Raw genomic sequence first — 22,784 nt, forward strand, 5'->3', positions numbered from 1 at the left:
GGCTTGTAGGGAAGTGAGAAGGAAAAGATATTCTTAAAAAATTTTTTTTATTTATTTTTGGCTGTGCTGGATCTTTGTTGCCGCCCAGGGGCTTTCTCTAGTTGCAGTGAGAGGGCTACTCTAGTTGTGGTGTGCAGACTTGTCATTGCCGTGGCTTCTCTTGTTGTAGACCATGGGCTCTAGGCCTCTGGGTTCAGCAGTTGTGGCACTTGGGCTCAGTAGTGGTGCTGCATGGGCTGAGTTGCCCTGTGGCATGTGGGATCTTCTTGGACCAGGGATCAAACTGTGTCCCCTGCATTGACAGCAGATTCTTTTCTTTTTAATTAAAAAATATTTATTTTATTATTTGGCTGTACCAGGTCTTAATTGTGACCTGTGGGATCTAGTTCCCTCAAGAGGGACTGAACCCCCTGCATTGGGAGCATGGAGTCTTAGCCACTGGACCACCATGGAAGTCCCTAAAATATTTTTTAATGTTAACTTTTTAAATTGAAATATAGTTGATTTGCAGTGTTTCAGGTATACAGCAAAGTGATTCAATTTTTTATATATATGTGTATGTATATGTATATAGATGTTAAAGGTGGCGCCAGTGGTAAAGAACTCGGCTGGCAGGCAGATTCTTAACCATTGGACCACCAGGGAAGTCTGGAAAAGATGTTTTTAACTTCATTTTACACAAGGGGCGACTTCAAGGGGTTACCTTCCTAGAGTCTCTTCCTGTGGAAACTAGGGTAGAGCAAGGCCATAGCGTGTTTGACACATGACTCCTCATTCACTCTCTGCCTGACCCAGGAGTTTTCCTGGTCCTTGTGCAGCTAGGATCCTAGCTGCTGAGATGCAGGAAGGAGCAGATTCTCCTTTCCTTTCTGCAGTATCACCCTAACAGAAAAGGCGATGGACCCAAACGTGCTCAAATTTGGAAGCTACGTGGATGTCTGTATCACTGTATTGTACTGTGTAGATACAGGCCTAACGTTCTGATTGGCTCACGTGGCCACAGAAGGTGGATGAGGCTTGCTCTGGGAGAGTGGCAGGATAGAAAGAGTACAATACAGAAAAAATAGTTTAAGAAATAATAGCTAAAAAGCTTGGTGAAAGACAAATCTACATATTTATGAAGCTGAGTAAACTCCAAACAGGAAAAATCCTAAGAAATCCATGCTGAGACAAATCATAATCAAAATGCTGAAAACAAAAGGCAAAGAAAAAAATCTTGAAAGTAGCCAGAGAAAAAGGACACATTATTGACAGGAGATCAATGATTTGAATGACGACGTTTTTCTCATCAGACACCACAGAGTTCAGAAGGAAGCGGCACAACATTTTAAAAGGGCTGAAGGAAAAGAAACATCAACCTAGGGATAAAGATGAAATAAAGACATTCTCAGCTGAAAGCAAAGTAACAGAATTCATAGCCAGCAGATCTACTCTAAAAGAATTGCTAAACGAGATTCATCAGATAGAAGGAAAATTACATAAGAAGGAGACTTGGAACAACAAACTATTTTTCCCCTCCAGAATTCTTTAAAATATATCTAATGGTTGAAAGTAAAAAATACAACACTGTCTGATGGAATTTTCAATGTATATAGATGCTATATACTTACTATATATATAGGGGTGAAAGTAAAGGGATCTATATGGTGGGAAGGTTTCTACATTCCAACTGAAGTGCTAAAAAATTGATTCTAGGCATTTATTTTGTAATCCCTAAGCAACCACTAAAAAATTATACAAAAAGATAAAATCATAATATTATTTTATGAATGTTTAAATGACCCAAAAGAAGGTAGGAAAGGGAAACAAAGGAATAAATAAGAGAGGGAAAAGCAGATGATAAATAAGAGTTGACCTAAGTCCAAACATAGCAATAATTGCATTAAACATAAATAGTCTAAGCACATCAATTACAAGACAGATTGGCAGGGTGGACTAAAAAACATAACTATATGCTGTTTATAAAAACACTACTTCAAATATAAATAGACATAATGTGTTTACAGATTAGATGACTCAACATGGTAAAGATGCCAATTTCCCCCTAACTGATTTACATATTTAATGCAAATAATAATAAAAAAGCAGGATGTTTGTGTCTCTCTGTGTGTGTAGTTATAGACAAGTTGCTACTACAGTTTACATGAAAGAGCAAAGGAACTAGACCAGCTAAAACAGTTTTGGAAAAAAAACTAAAGTTGGAGGAATCATACACCTGATTTTAAGACTTGCTATAAAGGTACAATAATCAAAACTGTGGTACTGGTGAAGGAAACAGGCACAAAAATAAATAGAACAGAATCCAGAAATAGACTCATAAAAATATGGCCCTTTGATTTTTGATAAAGGTGCAAAAAAGATTTAATGGAGAAAGCAACCACTCACCATAACCAGAGCTGGGGATACTGTGGTGAACAAATCAAAGACTAAATGCAAATGACAAGGCTCTCGGGCTTTTCTTAAAACAAAACAAAACTCAGATCTGGCGATAGCTGGCCTCTATTCCCCTGGAGCTAAGTGCTGACGATTTCTTTAACACAAGACCTTGCCTGCCCAAGGTTCGTCTAGTCAAGGCTATGGTTTTTCCTGTAGTCATGTATGGATGTGAGAGTTGGACTGTGAAGAAGGCTGAGCGCCGAAGAATTGATGCTTTTGAACTGTGGTGTTGGAGAAGACTCTTGAGAGTCCCTTGGACTGCAAGGAGATCCAACCAGTCCATTCTGAAGGAGATCAGCCCTGGGATTTCTTTGGAAGGAATGATGCTAAAGCTGAAACTCCAGTACTTTGGCCACTTCATGCAAAGAGTTGACTCATTGGAAAAGACTCTGATGCTAGGGGGGATTGGGGGCAGGAGGAGAAGGGGACGACAGAGGATGAGATGGCTGGATGGCATCACTGACTCGATGGACGTGAGTCTGAGTGAACTCCGGGAGTTGGTGATGGACAGGGAGGCCTGGAGTGCTGCGATTCATGGGGTCGCAAAGAGTCGGACATGACTGAGCGACTGATCTGATCTGATCTGATCTGATGCCTGCCCCAGTGTGTCACAGCTTCCAGGGCACCTTTCTGTTTCTCTTGATACCAAGATTCCATTAGATGCAATTTATTATCCCACTTACATGACTGTCCTATTGTTTTCTCTCAGAAATCTGTTTCTCTGGATCCATGTCTCTATTAAAAGATGGAGGAAGAAAAGGTAAACAAGGAAGACTATGGGTTTTAAAAGAAGGTATTTTTTGTTTACAGAAGGGCAATATATTCTTATGATTTTAATATGTACACATCATCTCCTTAGTTTCACATGTTGAGTGTTGCTCGACTCCTAGACTGGTAGAACAATGTAAACAAAAAGTGATATAAATAATTGTAGCTGTAGAGTGGTCTAAGAAGTTGGAAGGGTGGGTGGTGTTTGGGCAGCTGAGTCTGCAAGGTCCCAGGAACGTTCCATTAGGGGAGCAAAAGCCAAGAAGAAGCAATTGTGCAATAGTGGAGCCCTGAAGAGCTTCTCACTGTTACTTCAGATAACACAAGGCACCCTTCTGTACACTCTTGTGTGATTCTCATTTATAGTCTTCTGTAATAGATGGTTAATGTCTTAAAAGCAGAGATTAGTTATGTTTCTTTGTGTCTCCATGGTTTATTACAATGTCTGACATGTTTTATCTATTCAGTAACTTTTAAAATTACAGTTGACCCTGGAACATAACGCAGGGGGCTATGGGTGCTGACCCTCCATGCAGTTGAAAAATCCATGTATAATTTCTAGTCAGCCCTCTGTATCCATGGTTCCTTTGTATCTTTAGTTCCTCTGTATCCACAGATTCAAACAACACAAAGAAGTCTGACAGAAAATAGTTTCCACACAAAGAAATGCATCCAAAAAGAACCAAATGAACTGTGAAAAATATATGATCGGCCTCTGAAAACAGTTGTACAGCCAGGTTAGGTTTTCTTAGTTACAGTGAAACTGGAATTGATAGGTGCAGCTGGGATAACAATTCTGACACAAAATGATACACCACAATGTACTTTTTCAGGATAAAGATGCTAAACTAATGGGTCAAACCAATAAGGAAGACTTCTATTCCTGACAAACATGGTTATTCAATATTGTTAATGTGTATTAGAATTTGATCTTTTCAATTATGGTCATCAAAATGACCCCAAACAGAAGAGGATCACTTTCTATTACTGTTTTGGGAAAAATTTTAAAGTCAAATAGTAACTGATGCTTGAGTTTAATCCATGATTAGGTCTGAAATGCTGTACAAATTCTATATCAGCTGAGCTACCAGGGAAGCCCAAAGGGCGTGTTGCCTCCTGGATGGGGAACCCTGGTCTCCCGCATGACAGGCGGGGATACTCACCACTGTGCAATGAGGATGGTGTAACCATATCAACTCTTTGATAAAATATATGCAGAAAGAGCAAAGAAGCAGTGTGTGTGTGTGTGTTGCTCAGTTGTGTCCAACTCTTTGCGACCCCATGGACTGTAGCCTGCCAGGCTCCTCTGTCCATGGAATTCTCCAGGCAAGAATACTGGAATGGGTTGCCATTCCCTTTTCCAGATAATCTTTCTGGCCCAGGAATTGAACCCAGGTCTCTTGCATTGCAGGCAGATTCCTTTTTACCATCTGAGCCAACAGGGAAGCGCCCAAAACCAGCAGAGACTTCAAAGTGTTCAACAATAACACAAATCATTATTTTTATTATTATTCAAATACTTTTACAAATTAACTCTCTTTGAAGGGATTGGCAATGTAGCTTCACCATAGTTAGGTTATATAAAACATAGGTATTATAATGTGAAGCTTTTCAAGTCCTTACTTTAAATACCAATTAAAAAACTCAGTAGAAAGATGGTAACAATAACCTGGTGTACGAGACAGCAAAAGAGACACTGATGTATAGAACAGTCTTATGGACTCTGTGGGAGAGGGAGAGGGTGGGAAGATTTGGGAGAGTGACATTGAAACATGTAGAATATCATGTAAGAAACGAGTTGCCAGTCCAGGTTCGATGCGCGATACTGGATGCTTGGGGCTGGTGCACTGGGATGACCCAGAGGGATGGTGTGGGGAGGGAGGAGGGAGGAGGGTTCAGGATGGGGATCACATGTATGCCTGTGGCGGATTCATTTTGATATTTGGCAAAACTAATACAATTATGTAAAGTTTAAAAATAAAATAAAATTAAAAAAAAAAACAACTCAGTAAGGGTGGAAGAGATAGGGCTCTAAAAATAAAAATTCTGAACATTTATAATCAGAGGCAACACAGGAATAAAATAAACAAGAATTATTATAGATTATTTGTCTTAAGGTGTACAGCAGGACACACGCACACTTTTGTATTTAATTTAGATAGCATAACAACATAGTGAATATTCCAACCCCACAACTTCATCACTAAGTAACAACTGCAAGAGTTCTTATTTCTCCTTGTATGTTCTGCCCCATTCCATCTTTCCATCTCACCTCCCCAAATCCCCACTGTCATGAAGCAATCACTGCCTTTTTTGTGGCATTGGTAAGAAAAAACTTCTGGGAACATTTTCAAGAGTGAAATTAATGCAAATTCACCTTGAGTAGAAAAACTTGTTTAGATTTGTCTCCTACTCACATAGTATGGACAGTAAGCAGCATCTCTGCTGCTATGATATCTTATGTTGGCAACAATCCCATTAAAAATGAGTTATTTTACTCTCTTGTAAGTCTTTACAAAATGGATTTTTATGTGACCTCACCCTCAAATATTCTATTAAGCTGATCAAAATAAGCCTAATTTTTTTTTTCAGCTTCTGAAAATAAAGACATTTAAGCATATTAGAATATACTCAGTGGTGGTGTGTGTGCTCAGTCATGTCTGACTCTTTGCAACGCCATGGACTGTAGCCCACCAGGCTCCTCAGTCCATGGAATTTTCCAGGTAAGAATACTGGAGTGGGTTGCTGTTTCCTACTCCAGGTGATCTTCTGACCTAGGGATCAAACATGAGTCTTCCATGTCTCCTGTATTAGCAGGCGGATTCTTTACCACTGAGCCACCTGGGAAGCCCCCAAATAATCAAGAACAGATTAAAATACTTATAGGCAACTTACCTCATGCAAATTCAGTTCTTTTACTTTTTCTTTTAATATAACCTGTAAGACAAAAAAGTATGCTTTTATGCCCATTTATATCTGTAATTTGAAATATGTCTCATTTTACTCACAAATATTTTTCTTTTATATTCTTGTTTATATAGCTCATATCACCTCATATTCAGTATTGGGGAGAATTTCTTTTACAGTTTGAGACAGAACATTTCAGCAATATTCTTTTAACTTGAGCAATGGAGCAATATTCTTAAAAGCAATTTTAAAATCTCTTTGAGAACAGACTAAATTCTGGGAGACAACATTAATACACAGCAATCTGGAGTAATTGCTAATATGGGGGGAAAGTAAATGAGACTGCTTGCCTCAAGATTTGGTAAAACACAGTTTTGACTCATGGGACTGACTGGTAATTTATAAAAGAATGAAAGGTAAGGTCAACCTTAATTTTTGAAGCTTTGCTTATTATTATACATGACTATCCTCAGAAAACTTTAGCTCTATCTAGAGTTATATAAATGGGCTTGAAATTCATCCAGGTGCTGTCCCTAACCTAACTTTATGGAGACTGCATGCATGTGTGCTCAATTGTGTCCAACTCTTTGCCACCCCATGGACAGCAGCCCAACAGGTTCCTCTGTCCATGGGATTTTCCCCTAAGAATACTAGAGTGAGTTGCCATTTCCTCCTCCAGGGCATCTTCCCAACCCAGGGATCAAATCCATGTCTCCTTCGTCTCCTGCATTGGCAGGTAGATTCTTTACCACTGAGTCACCTGGGAAGCCCAAAGGAAACCATAAACAAAATGAAAAGATCATCTACAGACTGGAGAAAATATGTGTCACAATTGACATTTCAGTCACAAATGATGTGACTGCAAAGGGCTTAATTTCCAAAATATACAAACAACTCCTACAACTCAGTAACAAAAAACAACCCAATTGAAAAATGGGGAGAAGACCTAAATAGACATTTCTCCAAAGAAGACATACAGATGGCCAACAATCATGTGAAAAGATGCTCAACATTACTAATTATCAGAGAAATGCAAATCAAAACCGCAGTGAGTGCCACCTCACACCAGTCAGAAAGGCCAGCATTAAGAATCTACAAATGACAAATGCTGGAGAGGGTGTGGGAAAAAAGGGAATTCTCCTGTGCTGTTGGTGGGAACCTAAGTTGGTGCAGCCACTAACTATGGAAAACAGTATAAAGGTTTCTCAAAAAACAATTTGAGACAAAATTGAGACAAACAGATTCATTCCATTAGAAAACTAAGACATTTATCTCTGTAAATGAATCCCACGGGACCCATGGAGAAGAGTGGGGTTACCTATGAATATCAGTGTGGACATCCAAGGAACTCACCAATGAGCTCAGATTTCAAAGCAACACAGACAAAAGATGGACAAAAAGATATGTAATTCTAAAATGATGACATGGTTCTGTAACATCAGTATCAGCAAGATTAAAGACCCAAAAAAACTGAAGTTTGTGCCCCCACTTCTTTCCCCCTCCCAAACTACTAAGGATGACAAAAATAATTTCAAAAGAAAATTAAGGAACACCTAGGCCCTTAATTTTGGTGTCAGTGGTAAAATATTAATGGATGACACATGGAAGAAAAAAAAATTTTACAGGCCTTCAAGAAAAGCTAAATTTATTACCTTAAAGAGCAAATCAGCAAAGGGACAGTACTAAGGGCAAGGAATTAACAACAATGACAGAAGTATCTGGACTTCTCAGTGGTATGATGTGAACTAATATTTAAAGTAAAAAGGGAGGAGATGAGATCAGTATAATACACCTGGTTACCTCCAAGGAACTAGTATGTATTTTAACAAGGAGGAAGGTAAAAAATTCATTTACTGGACCTCTGAACTCCATTAGAATAATAGTAACTTTAGGATTTTAAGCTACAGCATTTCCCTTTAGCAAAATGTTCTCCAGAGTTCCCTGTTAAATTGTATTATTTTATCATTTGAACTTTCTATAACTTCAAGTAATACTTAAGAATACTTAAAGTGAAGTGTATTGTACTGCAAACTGACAAGCAAAATGCTAAAATGAACACAAGAAAATCCAGTCTCAGTTCAAAATATGTGTGGAAATCTGAGCCCTCATTATTTGGTGAAAAACAAGATGAAAGCCAGTCTTAAGTAAATCTCTCTCACCTGTTTGTAGGCATAAAATTCTTTGTGTGCTTGATGTCTTAGCCTAAAAGACAGAAATGAGCAATGCAATATTGAGATTTCCATATAAGACTTTGAAAAAAATTTTAAATTTCCTATTTTTGGTATTAATTTGTATCATTTATGGTTTAAAATCTAGAATCTTTATTCTAGAATACACTCAAATGACATACCCACTACTATGTTATGAGAAAGTGACCAGTGAACCATAGAACATTATCCAAACATATAAGATCAAGTGCAATCTCATTAAAACAAAATCTAAAATATTTTAATGAAGTGTCAATTCTTTTCCTATTTATAATATTTATCACATTTTTCTTAATTAAAAATTGAAGTATAATATACATCTAACAATGAACAAAAGCCTCAAAAATACACATATTAAAAAATAATTATACACACTAGTTTAACTATCACCCAGATCAGTGCATAGAACATTTCCAGCATCCCTTAAATGATTCTTCCCAATCAACATTCACCCCTAAAACTCCTAATTTTTATCATTGTAGATTAACTATGATTGTTTTTGACCTTCACATAAATGGATCATTTGGTGTATACTCTTCTGTGTTGACTTCTGTCAGTCAACAGTTACTTGAGAAATGCATCCATGTTGCTGCAGTAATTGTTATTTTTGACTGACATAGTGTTCCATTTTATGAATAAATATGAAACTATCCATTTCACTGTTGGCAAATATTTAGGTTACTTTCAGTTTGGGGCTATTACAAATAAAGCTGCTATACAAATTCTTCTGCATGTCTTTTGGTGGACACACAGACTCATTTCTGTTGAGTATATACCTAGGAGTAGAACTGCTGCTCCAAAGTGCTTGTACAAGTTTTACTCCTGTGGATAGGTAGTATACATGAAAGTTCTAGTTGTTCCACATCTTTGCCACAGCTTGGTAAGGTCAGTTTAAAACTTTTTGGCCAATCTGGTGAGTGTTCAGTGGTATCTCATTTTGGTTTTCTTTTTCTTAAGTTTTTTTTTTTTTTTTTTTGATGTGGACTTTTTAAAAAAGTCTTAATTGAATTTGTTAGAATACTGCTTCTGTTTTATGTTTTGGTGTTTTGGCTACAAGGCATGTGGGATCTTAGCTCCCTGACCAGGGACTGAACTCACATCCCCTGCATTAGAGGGTGAAGTCCTAACCACTGGCCTGCCAGAGAAGTACCCTCTCATTTTGGTTTTAATTTTGCATTTCCCAAATGATGTTTAGAACCCTTTCATATGCCTGTTGCCTGATTGGATACTTCTTTTTGAGGCAGGGCAGTGAAGCAGAAAAGGATAGCTTTATTAAAGTTTTGTCAGGCAAAGGGAGACAGGACAGGTTTCTGCCTCGAAAAACTATGTGTCTCAACCCCAGGGAACTTGATGAGGGTTTTTATAAGGGCTCAAAGGTGGTATCTGACAAGATTAGGGTGTAAGCAGGGCTTGCACTCCTTTAATCTCAATAATCCTGCAATGCAGGAGACCTGGGTTTGATTTCTGAGTTGGGAAGATCTGCTGGAGAAGGGATAGGCTACCCACTCTAATATTCTTGGGCTTTCCTGGTGGCTCAGCTGGTAAAGAATCCACCTGCAACGTGGGAGACCTGGGTTCTATCCCTGGGTTGGGAAGATCCCCTGGAGAAGGGAATGGCTACCCACTCCAGTATTCTGGCCTGAAGAATTCCATGGACAGTATAGTCCATGGGGTCACAGAGTCAGACACGAGAGACTTTCACTTAATCTCATCTCAGGTGACAGGTCTCCTAATCTTGATGGGCTTCTCTGGTCCCTTTAATCTTGCCTCACTGGTTTCTTGGCTGCTGCTCCTTCTTTGATTAGCAACTGTTTTAATCCACCCTTTGAAACTCAGGGAAGGTAATGGGAGACTGAAGTCTTGCCTACAAGAAACGGGAGACAGGGAGGGGACATATGTATACCTATGGCTGATTCATGTTGATGTTTGACAGACAACAAAATTCTGTAAAGCAGTTATCCTTCAACCAAAAAATAAATAAATAAAAAAAAAAAGAAATGGGAGACAGAAAGGCCTCCATCCTTGGGCACCCCAAAGGGCCCTGCCTGGTTTCAAGATCACACCTGATCTCTGGATGTAATGAAGCTCTGCTTCATTACAATAAGACTTTAAAGTCTCATTGCAGAAAGATTTAGTGAGAGAAAGTAATCGGTAAGAAGTGGGTTTATTTAGAGAGAAACACTCCACAGACAGAGTGTGGGCCAACTCAGAAGGTGAGAGCTGCCTGGATATATTCTTTATGAAATGCCTATTCAAATATTTTGTCCATTTAAGAAAATGAGTTGACTGTCTTTTCCTTATTGATTTGTAGAAGTTCTTTAAATATTTTAGATGCAAGTCCTTTGTTAGGTACTGCAATTATTTTCTCCTACTTTATGGCTTTTTTCATTCTCTTAATGTTATCTTTTGATGAACAACAGCTTTTAATTTAATAAGCCCAGTTGGGTTTCCCAGGTGGCTCAGTGGTAAAGAATCTGCCTGCTGATGGAGGAGACTCAGGTTCAACTCCTGAGTCAGGAAGATCCCCTGGAGGAGGAAATAGCAACCCACTCCAGTATTATTGCCTGGATAATCCCATGGACAGAGGAGCCTGGCAGGCTGCAGTCCATGGGGTCACAAAGAGTTGGACAATGACTGAGCACCAATGACTGAGCACATGCACCAGTTTATCACCTCTTTCCAATAACATCAGTTCTTTTTGTGTGCAGTTAAAGAAATCTTTGTCAACCTCCAGATCATGAAGATAATCTCGTGTGTGTACTGTGAAAATAATTTATTTTACCTATCACATTTAGGTTTATGATCCATCTGAAATTTGTATGTATGACATGAGGTAGAGGTCAAGATTCTTTTTACCTACATGCAGATTTTCATTTGACTCATTTATTGAAAAGATCCTTCCCCACCGTGTTGCCATGATATATCTGCTGTTTAAGTCAGACCAGTATGTGGTTCTGTTTCTAGAGTTTCTGTTCTCTCCCATTGGTTTATTTGTCAGTTCTTGTGTACTAGATTGAACAGAGCCCCCTCAAAATTAATATAAAACTGCTACTTCAGAATGTAACCTTAATTGAAAATATAATTTTTGCAGACTATGTATTAGTTAAAATGAGGTCATATTACGATGAAGGTGGACCATAAATCCAATAAGACTGTTGTTCTTACAGGAAGATGAGAGGACATACACAGGGAAGAAGGCCAGGTGAGGACAAAGGCAGAAACTGAAGTGAGGCACCTACCAGTCAAAAAACATCAAGGATTGCTGATAACCACCAGGAACTAGGAAGAGGCAAGGAAAGATCCTCCCCACATAGCCTTCAGAGGTAGCATGGCCCTGCCAGCACCTTAATTTTGAACTCCTAGCCTTTAGAACTGCAAGAGATTAATACATTTCTATTGTTTTAAGCCATCTAGCTTGTGGTTCTTTGTTACAGAAACCCTCGGAAACTAATGCACCTTGTGTCAATACCATGCTGGTTTTTTTTTTTTTTAAATAATCTTGGACTTACAGGAAAGCTGCAAAAAATATCAGAGTTCACAGATACTTCTCTCCCTAGTTTTCCAATATTCACATCTTACACAACCGTAGTACAATGATCAAAAGCAGGAAATTAACACTGATATTTTGACATTAATACTCATATAGTATTAACCAAGGAGAAGGCAATGGCACCCTACTCCAGTACTCTTGCCTGGAAAATCCCATGGATGGAGGAGCCTGGTGGGCTGCAGTCCACGGGGTCGATAAGAGTCGGACATGACTGAGCGACTTCACTTTCACTTTTCACTTGCATGCATTGCAGAAGGAAATGGCAACCCACTCCAGTGTTCTTGCCTGGAGAATCCCAGGGACGGGGGAGCCTGGTGGGCTGCCATCTATGGGATTGCACAGAGTTGGACACGACTGAAGCGACTTAGCAGCAGCAGTAGCAATATTAACCAAACAGATTTATTTGAATTTCACCAGTTTTTTCATTAATATTTTTTTCTTATCTTGTGATCCAATTCAGGATCCCATCTTGCCTCTAGTTACATCTCTTTAGCTTTTACTAATCTGTGACAGTTCCTTAATTTTTCCTTGTTTTTCAGGATTCCGATGTATCACTTGGCTATGGCAGTGTCTACTGGGTCTCCCCATTGTAAAATTACTATTTTCCCCTTTGCAACTGATCGATACCAGTTGCAAATATCAATATAGTTGGGGGAGAGATGTTGAAATTATGAAAATTTATTTTTTCTCAAGCTTTTGCCCACTGATTTTAGCATCAAGACATCCTGCTTGCAACAATTCTGTATTGTTTGCCTAGTGGTGGTTTCGTGGTTTCCTAATTCCTTGTCCATTAACTGGGATTATTCTGTAAGGAAAAGATGCCCTTCTTCCCTCATTTGTTTATATCAGCATGGACTCATGGATATTTGTGTTAATCTACAGGTTATAATTTAATATGATCATTATTTTGTTGCTCAGATTTAGGCTTTTAGGCCCTCCTTCAGATTGACTCTTGTGGCCTTTCAACATATCCTCATCCTTTTCCATGCATTTTCTAGCTCACTGGCACCAAAACATGTTACAAGCTCATCTTTTACTTTCCATGCTCAGTTGTGGAGTTAATGACTTCTTTCAAAGAGCTTTGATTCCTTTTACTACAGAATATCTGGGTGCTGGGTGAAGAGCACTCTGTTTTCAGTCCTGGACCTTTGTAACAAATTTTGGAGTCTGGTAGTGTAAGTCCTCAAGCTTTGTTCTTCTTAACTATTTTGGTTATTTTGGGGCCTTTGCATTTTCATATAAATTTCATGAGCTCATCAGTTTCCACAAAAAACCTGTTGGGATTTTGACTGAGATTGTGTTTAATTTTTAGATTAACTGGGGAGAAGAACTGACATCTTTGTAAGATTGAATTTCCAACCTATGAATATAGCATACTCTATTTATTAGGTCTTCTTTCTCTGTACACATTTCTATGTATAACACTTACATATCCTTCACTAAATTTATTCCGAGATATTTGATAGTTTTTGATTTACTGTAAATGGTATTTAAAATTTTTTAAATTCGAATTCTTTGTTGCTACTACATAGAAAAAATTCAATTTTTGTACATTGATCCTGTATCTAGTGACTTGCAAAGTTCACTTATTAATTATAAACAGCTTATCTGTGGAAGTTTTGGATTTTAAAATATACAATTATTTTGTCTGCATATAGTAACAGCACCTTCACAGATTTTGTTCTTTATTCTTTATTTTACTTTTTTCCCCCTGCACTGGCTAGGACCTTGACTACAATATTAAATAAAAGTGGTGACAGTGAATGTCCTTATTAATGCTGCTGCTAAGTCGCTTCAGTCGTGTCCGACTCTGTGCGACCCCATAGATGGCAGCCCACCAGGCTCCCCCATCCCTGGGATTCTCCAGGCAAGAACACTGGAGTGGGTTGCCATTTCCTTCTCCAATGCATCAAAGTGAAAAGGGAAAGTGAAGTCGCTTAGTCGTGTCCGACTCTTAGTGACCCCATGGACTGCAGCCTACCAGGCTCCTCCATCCATGGGATTTTCCAGGCAAGAGTACTGGAGTGGGGTGCCATCGCCTTCTCCCGTCCTTATCAATAGTTACTATTAAATACAATGTTTTCTCTAAATTTTTTGTAGATATATTTATTCAAATAAATAAAGTTCCCTGTATCCTTGTTTTAGATTTTAAAAAAGTCATGAATAGGTATTAATTTTTGTCAAGTGCTTTTTTTTCCCATCATACTTTTCCTTTTTACTGTTAATGTGGTACACTGTATTGATTGATTTTCAGATGTTAAAACAACCTTCATTTCTGGAACAAAACTCCATTTGGTTGTGATGTACCACCAGTTTGCACACCCCTGAATTTGATTTACTAATATTTTGTTCATGAGAGAGATTAGTCTATAATTTTCACTCTTATAATGTCCTTGTCAGGCTTTGGAATAAAAATTATTTGGCCTCATTATTTGAGTTAAGAAATACTTCTTCCACTTCTGTTCTCTGGAAAAGTCATATAAGAGTAATATTTTTTCCTTAAATGGAGAAATTCACTGGTGAAGCTACCTGGCTTGCAGTTTCTTTGTGGGAATGCTTTTCTTATTAGATATATAGTTATTAATACTTTCTATTTCTTCTTGACTTAGTTAAAAATACTATCATTCTTTTATTTGTATTCATATAACACACAATTAACCATCTTAAAGTATATAATCCAGTAGTACTTAGTATAGTCACAACATTGTGAAACCACTCAGTTCAGTTCAGTTCAGTCGCTCAGTCGTGTCCGACTCTTTGCGACCCCATGAATCGCAGCACGCCAGGCCTCCCTATCCATCACCAACTCCCGGAGTTCACTCAAACTCACGTCCATTGAGTCAGTGATACCATCCAGCCATCTCATCCTCTGTCGTCCCCTTTTCCTCCTGCCCCCAATCCCCCCCAGCATCAGAGTCTTTTCCAATGAGTCAACTCTTCTCATGAGGTGGCCAAAGTACTGGAGTTTCAGCTTTAGCATCATTCCTTCCAAAGAACACCCAGGACTGATCTCTTTTAGAATGGACTGGTTGGATCTCCTTGCAGTCCAAGGGACTCTCAAGAGTCTTCTCCAACACCACAGTTCAAAAGTATCAATTCTTTGGCGCTCAGCTTTTTTCACAGTCCAACTCTCACATCCATATATGACCACTGGAAAAACCATAGCCTTGACTAGACCTTTGTTGGCAAAGTAATGTCTCTGCTTTTCAATATGCTATCTATGTTGGTCATAACTTTCCTTCCAAGGAGTAAGCGTCTTTTAACTAGTTCACTTTAATTTCAAAACTTTTTCGGGCTTCCCTGGTGGTCCTGTAGTTAAGAATATGCTTTGCAATGCAAGGACACCAGTTCAATCCCTGGTTCAGGAAGAGTCAGGTTGTGGAAGAACTAAGCCAGAAAGCTGCAACTACTGAGCTCACACACTGCAACCAGTGAAGCTTGTGTGTCTAGAGCCCATGCTCCACAACAAGAAAAGCCACTGTAATGAGAAGCTAGCACACTGCAGTGAAGAGTAGCCCCAATTTGCCACAACTAGAGAAAGCCTGAGTGCAGCAACAAAGACCCATCACAGCCAAAAAATAAAATAAATAAATAAATCTTAAAAAAAATTTATTCATCAAAAATATCTGGTACTCATTAAGTAGTTGGTCCCTATCCCACCTTCCCTGCTGTCTCTATGGATTTGTCTATTATAGATACATTACATAAAATAAATCATACAACATATGACCTTTCTGTATCTGGCTTTTCATTTAGTATAATGTTTTCAAGCCTCTTTCTAGTTGTAGCAAGTATCAGTACACTGCTACTTTTTTATGGCTGAATAATATTTCACTGTATGTATATGCCACAATTTGATTACCCATTTATCTGCTGATGAGCATTTGGGTTGTTTACACCTTTTGGCTCTCTTGAATAATGCTATGAACATAGTATACAAACTTCCTTGTGGACATACTTCTTCATTTGTCTTGGGCATATACCTAGGAATGAAATTTCTGGGTCTTATGGGAATTCTATGTTTAACTTTCAAAGACCTGATGAACTCTTTTTCACAGTGACTATACCATATTACATTCCCACCAGCAATGTATGAGTGTTCCTATTTCTCCATATCCTTATCAACACTTATCATTTTCCATATTTTTGACTACAGCATCTACCTGTTGTGAATTTTGTTGTGATTTTAACTTACATTTCCGTAATGACCAATGCTGTTGAACATCTTTTCATGTGTTTGTTGACCGTCTATATATCTTCTTTAGAGAAATGGCTATTTAAGCCCTTCACGTATGTTTTTAAAAATGTTCATTTATTTAGGCTGTGCTGGGTTGTGGTGGCTTCTCTTGTTGGGGAGCATGGGCTCTAGGCCACACAGGTTTCAGTAGTTGTGGTGTTTGGGCTCAGTATTTGTGGTGCATGGGCTTTAGTTGCCCTGCAGCATGTGGGATCTTCTTGGACCAGGGGTTGAACTGGTGTCCCTTGCATTGCAAGGTGGATTCTTAACTACTGGATCATCAGGGAAATCCCTTTTACTTATTTTTAAATTCAGCTGTCTTCTTGCTGTTGAGTTAAGAAAAATCTTATTTTTCTTTATTTTCTAAAATTAAGGAGAATATAATATGTTAAAAAATTTTTATAATGTATTTTGAAAGCCTAAATAGGTAATATTCTTCCTTAGTTTAAACTGTTTTACAAAAAATTAAGGGTAGACATCAGAATAAGTCTTCCTCGTGTCTGACACCACAGTAGATTTTTAATAGAACAATCACCATTAAATACGCATAATAATAGTATTATGCTACACTAAATGTAAAATAACACCAGTAATACAGTCATTACCCCTGGGAACCTCAATCAAAAGCAGTCACCAAGGTTCAGTTCAGTAGCTCAGTCGTGTCTGACTCTCTGCGACCCCATGGACTGCAGCACACTGGGCTTCCCTGTCCATCACCAACTCCTGGAGCTATTCAAACTCATGTCCATCAAGTTGGTGATGCCATCCAACCATCTCATCCTCTGTCATCCCCTTCTCCTCCTGCCTTCAATCCTTCCCAGCATCAGGGTCTTTTCAAATGAGTCAGTTCTTCCCATCAGGTGGCCAAAGTATTGGAGTTTCAGCTTCAGCACGAGTCCTTCCAATGAATATTCAGGACTGATTTCCTTTAGGATGGACTGGTTGGATCTCCTTGCAGTCCAAGGGACTCTCAAGAGTCTTCTCCAACACCACAGTTCAAAAGCATCAATTCTTCAGCACTCAGCCTTCTTTATAGTCCAACTCTCATATCCATACATGACTTCTGGAAAAACCATAGCTTTGACTATATGGACCTTTGTTGGCAAAGTAATGTCTCTGCTTTTGAATATGCTATCTAGGTTTGCCAGAGCTTTCCTTCCAAGGAACAAATGTCTTTTAATTTCATGACTGCAGTCACAGTCTGCAATGATTTTGGAGCCCGAGAAAATAAAGTCTGTCACTGTTTCCACTGTTTCTCCATCTGTTTGCCATGAAGTGATCATGGATGCCATGATCTTTGTTTTTTGAATGTTGAGTTTTAAGCCAGCCTTTTCACTCTCCTCTTTCACCTTCACCAAGAGGCTCTTTAGTTCCTCTTCACCTTTTGCTATAAGGGTGGTATCATCTGCATATCTGAGGTTATTGATATTTCTTCTAGCAATCTTGATTCCAGCATGTGCTTCATCCAGCCCAGCATTTCGCATGATGTACTCTGCATATAAGTTAAAATTAAATAAGCATGGTGACAATATACAGCTATGATGTACTCTTTTCCCAATTTTGAACCAGTCCGTTGTTCCATGTCTGGTTCTAACTGTTGCTTCTTGATCTGCATACACGTTTCTCAGCAGGCAGGTAAGGTGGTCTGGTATTTGTTCACAGTAAAATTTCCTAAGGCCCCCTTAACTTCACACTCTAGGATGTCTGGCTCTAGGTGAGTGATCACATGATTGTGGTTATCCGGATCATTAAGACCTCCGAGGATCAGTTTTTCCATTTCTGTATCAAAGGTTATTAGAATTTTGAGTCTTTGCACTGAATCTGTTGATTGCTTTGAGGAATACTGCCATATTAATAATATTAAGTCTTCCAGTTCCTGAAATCTTTCCATTAATTTAGGTTTTCTTTATTTCTGCAATATTTTATAGTTCTCAGTGTGTAAGTCTTTCACCTTCTTGGTTAAACTTATTCCTAGGATTTTAATTCTTTTGGATGCTACTGTAAATGTTTCATCTATTTCCTTTTCAGATTGTCCCTTGCTGGTGAGAAGAAATATAACTGATTTTTTTTGTGTTACTTCTATATTCTCAAAGTTTGCTTGTCTGTTACTCCTAGATTTTTTTTTTGTGTGTGTGTGTGTGTATATATATTCTATGGGATTGTCTATATATAGAATCAGGTCATCTTCAAAAAGAGATAGTTTTACTTCTTTCTTTCCAATTGAATACCCTCTATTTCTTTGTCTTGCCTAAATCTTCTGGCTAGAACTTCTAGTACAATGTTGAATGGTAATGGTGAAAGTGAGCCTCTTTTTTTTTTTTTTTTAATGAATATCAATGCTTTTATTTTTTTCCCCCCACTGTTTCTGTTGAGAAATCAGATCCTTTTTTTTTTTTTTTTTTTAAAATACACAATGACAGGTATCTACCACTATGCTGTGCTTAGTCACTCAGTTGTGTCTGACTCTTTGCAACCCCATGGACTATAGCCTACCAGGCTCCTCTGTCCATGGGGATTCCCCAGGTAAGAATGCTGGAGTGGGTTGCCATGCCCTCCTCCAGGGGATCTTCCCAACCCAGGGACTGAACCCAGGTCTCTGGCATTGCAGGCGGATTCTTTACCATCTGAGACCCCGGGGAAACTCACTGGAGTGAACTAGACATCCATGCATGAGATGGAAGAAAAAGAAGGAATGCTACTGAGAAACTGTAATAACTACTTCACCAAACGGTTATTCAGCAAAGTCGGAGATGCTTCCCAAATAAGAATTACTCAGTTAACAATGACTCAATTTGTCAAGGAACAGAGTATGATCACTACTACAAATCTATTAATATCCAATCTTGTTAGTTTTAAGCTAAACATAACATGTGCCTGATTGCAAATACTATCCCCAAAGCACTATCAGTCCTCCATCGTACTCTTGGTGTGCTCAGTTGTGTGCAACTCTGCAATCCCATGGACTGTAACCCACCAGGCTCCTCGGTCTGTGGAATTTTCCAGACAAGAATACTAGAGTGGGTTGCTATTTACTACTCCAATCATACTCTTATTATGATGGAAATAATCAGAATAAGCTGAATAAGAAAAAAAAAGAGAGAGAGAAAGCTGATTTACTGTTACAGAAAAACAAAATAACCAAAGTCATAGCAATTACATGCATAGATATATATGTATAACAATCACTGTGCTGTACACCTGAAACTAACATGACACTGCTAACCAGCTATATCCAATATAAAATTTAAAAATTTTAATAAATAAATAAAACATACATGCTTTTACTGGATATGCTAGAAATACTCCTTATGGATAACAAAATGAAGATGTCCTAGACCATGCAAACGAAATCCACCATTATAGTAACATATAAAATAGTCTTACTGACCTACACATTCTTTTGCTCCACCTGTTCATCCCTCCCTCTTCCCTAGCTCCTGGCATCAAGTGATCTTTTTACTGTCTCCATAGTTTTGCCTTTTTCAGTATGTCATATAGTTAGAATCATATAGTATGTAGCATTTTCAAACTGGCTTCTTTCACTTAGAAATATGTGTTTAAGATCCCTCTATGTCTTTTCAATGCTAGATATAACTCATTTACTTTCAGAGCTGAATAACATTCTATTATCTAGATCACTACAATTCATTCATTCAGTGAAAAATATCTTGGTTGCTTCTAAGCTTTGGTAATTATGGGTACAGCTTCTTTCTACAAACATCAGTGTGTTGGTTTTTGTGAGGATGTAAGTTTTCAAATATTTTAGATATGCCATGTAGCAAAATTCTCTTTTTACAGAAATGCATTTCTCTCTCTGTGTATATGTGTGCATGTATGCATGTGTGTAATATTTGCTCTTAGTCATGGATTGTCAGCCATTTTACAAGAAAACACTCTCCTGCCAAAAGCCCATTTTTCTGTGGTTTGTTGAACTTCTTTTTTATTATTATTTTTTAAATTTTATTTATTTATTTTTGGCTGTGCTGGGTTTTTTTGTTGCGTGGGCTTTTCTCTAGTTGTGAGCAGGGGCTACTCTCAAATTGCAGTGCGTGGGCTTCTCACTGCAGTGGCTTCTGTTGTTGTGGAGCATGGGCTCTAGAGTGTGCAGGCTTCAGCAGTTGCAATTCCCAGGCTCTAGAGCACAGGCTCAACTGTTGTGGCTCATGGGCTTAGTTGCTCCATGGTATGTGGGATCTTCCTGGACAAGGCTGGATTATCACTGAGCCACCAGGGAAGCCTTAACTAATATTTTAGATTGCACTATTTTATCTTGCATTTGCTATGGCAGGTGCATTTAACAGAAATATCTTTTTGCTATTCTTCCAGAAAACATTCTAGTAATAATAAATTGTGACTTATTTAGCCATTCCCTTCTCTAGGGGATCTTCCTGACCCAGGGATCGAACCTGGGTCTCCTGCATTGCAGGCAGATTCTTTACCATCTGAGCCACCAGGGAAGCTCAAAAGGAGGTAAGAATGGGGAATATTTTGTTTTTCTTAAGTATTGGGTGGGCCAAAAAGTTTGTTTTTTTTTCCATAGCAAATTACGGGCAAACCTGAAATAACTTTTTGGCCAACCTAACAGCCTGCCATCCGCTACTAAAAGAAAAGTAAAGTAGGTTCTCGTCTTCATTAAAAAATTCCAGGCTCAAAATTGTTTTAATATTGTAAATCAACTGTACTTTAATAGAAAAGTTTTAGAATATCCTTAGTGTACAAATCTGTCCTTTGAGAGTGATTATGAAATTCTGAAACGGTTATTTTGGAAATGAAGCCTGATAAATATGATTTATTTTCATTTTTTCAGTGGTTAAGAGCACATGCTCTAAGGTCAGACACAACTAGGTTTGGGTACCAAGTCTAACCAATTTTTCATCTGTGTGACTATAGGGAAATTATTTAACTTCTGAAAAATAAAGATAATAAGGTTACCTTGTTTAATTGCAGTGCACACACAGCACAGGGTCTGGCACACAGTAAGTACCTAATAAATATTAATTCCTAAAATGTATCGAAGTGGTAAAGAATCTGTCTGCCAAGCAGGAGATGAGGGTTCAATCCCTGCGTTGAGAAGATCCTTTGGAGAAAGAAATGGCAACCCAATCCAGTATTCTTGCCTGGGAAGTCCCATGGACAGAGGAGCCTTGGAGGCTACCATCCAGGGGGTCGCAAAGAGTCAGACATGGCTTAGTGACTAGTAAAAATTTATAAATATTATATCTATAAATATAATATTAAAGAGAACGAGCTAGTTGTGGAGGATTTGTGAGAATGAATGAATCATGGACCCACCTTAATTTTAGAACATTTGTTAATTACCATAGGTTTAAAACACTTTAAGGGCAGAAGGCTGATTTATTATTGACTGTTTAACATATATTAAAGCAACATAGAATGAAAATTGATTACCTAATCAAGTAGCAACAGAAGAGTAAACTAAGGATGAAGACAAATATAGCAGTGCCAAAAACCACAATATATATGTTGAGTGGCAGGTTCTGGAATCCAATATTAGGCATCCTGAAGTTGTAATGTGGGAAATCCGAGCTCATGGATGAACTGTGGGGAAACAAAAGAATGAAAAAAAATTAGGTTATAAAGACTAAGAACCATGATCACATTATTTTGTATAATACAGGTATAGAGGAAAATTTTTTCATAAGGCTTGATCCCATTTAAAACAAATATGATAGACGAGGGTTAATATCCTTGCAATTAATTCATTTATCACACCACAAATACTTATTTAGTACTTACTATGTATCTGGCACTATTCCAGAAGCTTGTGATCCTACCTAAAACGCTTTACAAAAAGGTATTCACAGAGAGGTACTTCACTGAAATAAAGGCAATAATCAATAAATACAAGAAAATGTATTTATTTTCATGGAAGTGGAAAGGGAAATAAAAGAAGTTTAAAGATTTTTAAAAACTCTTGAACTTTTAAAGTAATAATATTTATAATGCTAAAATACTGGAAATAACTTAATGTGTCACAAGAAGATAATGATTAAATACTTATATAGAGTCATATGTTACAATATTATTTGGTCATGAAAAGCTGTTTTCATTAACTTTTAAATTTTAATAAACATATGCAGGAAAAATTAAGCAATATATAAATTGTATACAAAATGTGATCCCAGTTTGGTGGATTACATATGTAAATACACGTGTATATATAGGTGTGGACATGTGTGGCAGAAAAAAGCCTTAAAGCCAACAGAGCAAAATGTTTTTTTTAATTTGTGTTTTTCTCTTAATATTTATATTTTATTGAAGTATAGTTGACTTACAATGTTTCAAGTGCACAGCAAGGTGAATATCAGTTCAGTTCAGTCGCTCAGTCATGTCTGACTCTTTGCGACCCCATGAATCACAGCACGCCAGGCCTCCCTGTCCATCACCAACTCCCGGAGTTCACTCAGACTCACATCCATCGAGTCAGTGATTCCATCCAGCCATCTCATCCTCTGTCGTCCCCTTCTCCTCCTGCCCCCAATCCCTCCCAGCATCAGAGTCTTTTCCAGTGAGTCAACTCTTTGCATGAAGTGGCCAAAGTACTGGAGTTTCAGCTTCAGCATCATTCCCTCCAAAGAAATCCCAGGGCTGATCTCCTTCAGAATGGACTGGTTGGATCTCCTTGCAGTCCAAGGGACTCTCAAGAGTCTTCTCCAAC

The 22,784-nt window shown here is 38.1% G+C and overlaps 1 protein-coding gene across 1 annotated transcript in view; it reads right to left on the reverse strand.

The window, feature by feature from the left end:
* The window catches only part of RNF24 (ring finger protein 24), a 110,029-nt gene that overhangs the window by 20,390 nt on the left and 66,855 nt on the right, over positions 1-22,784 (reverse strand). The window contains exons 2-4 of the mRNA XM_027559383.1: positions 21,515-21,664; positions 8,271-8,313; positions 6,100-6,141 (exon numbers count right to left, since the gene is read on the reverse strand). Coding sequence (XP_027415184.1) covers positions 6,100-6,141; positions 8,271-8,313; positions 21,515-21,657 — 228 coding nt within the window. The 5' untranslated portion in view covers positions 21,658-21,664. The remainder of the gene's footprint in view (positions 1-6,099; positions 6,142-8,270; positions 8,314-21,514; positions 21,665-22,784) is intronic.

This window comes from Bos indicus x Bos taurus, chromosome 13, assembly GCF_003369695.1.
Source record: "Bos indicus x Bos taurus breed Angus x Brahman F1 hybrid chromosome 13, Bos_hybrid_MaternalHap_v2.0, whole genome shotgun sequence".
Taxonomy (NCBI): Eukaryota; Metazoa; Chordata; class Mammalia; order Artiodactyla; family Bovidae; genus Bos; species Bos indicus x Bos taurus.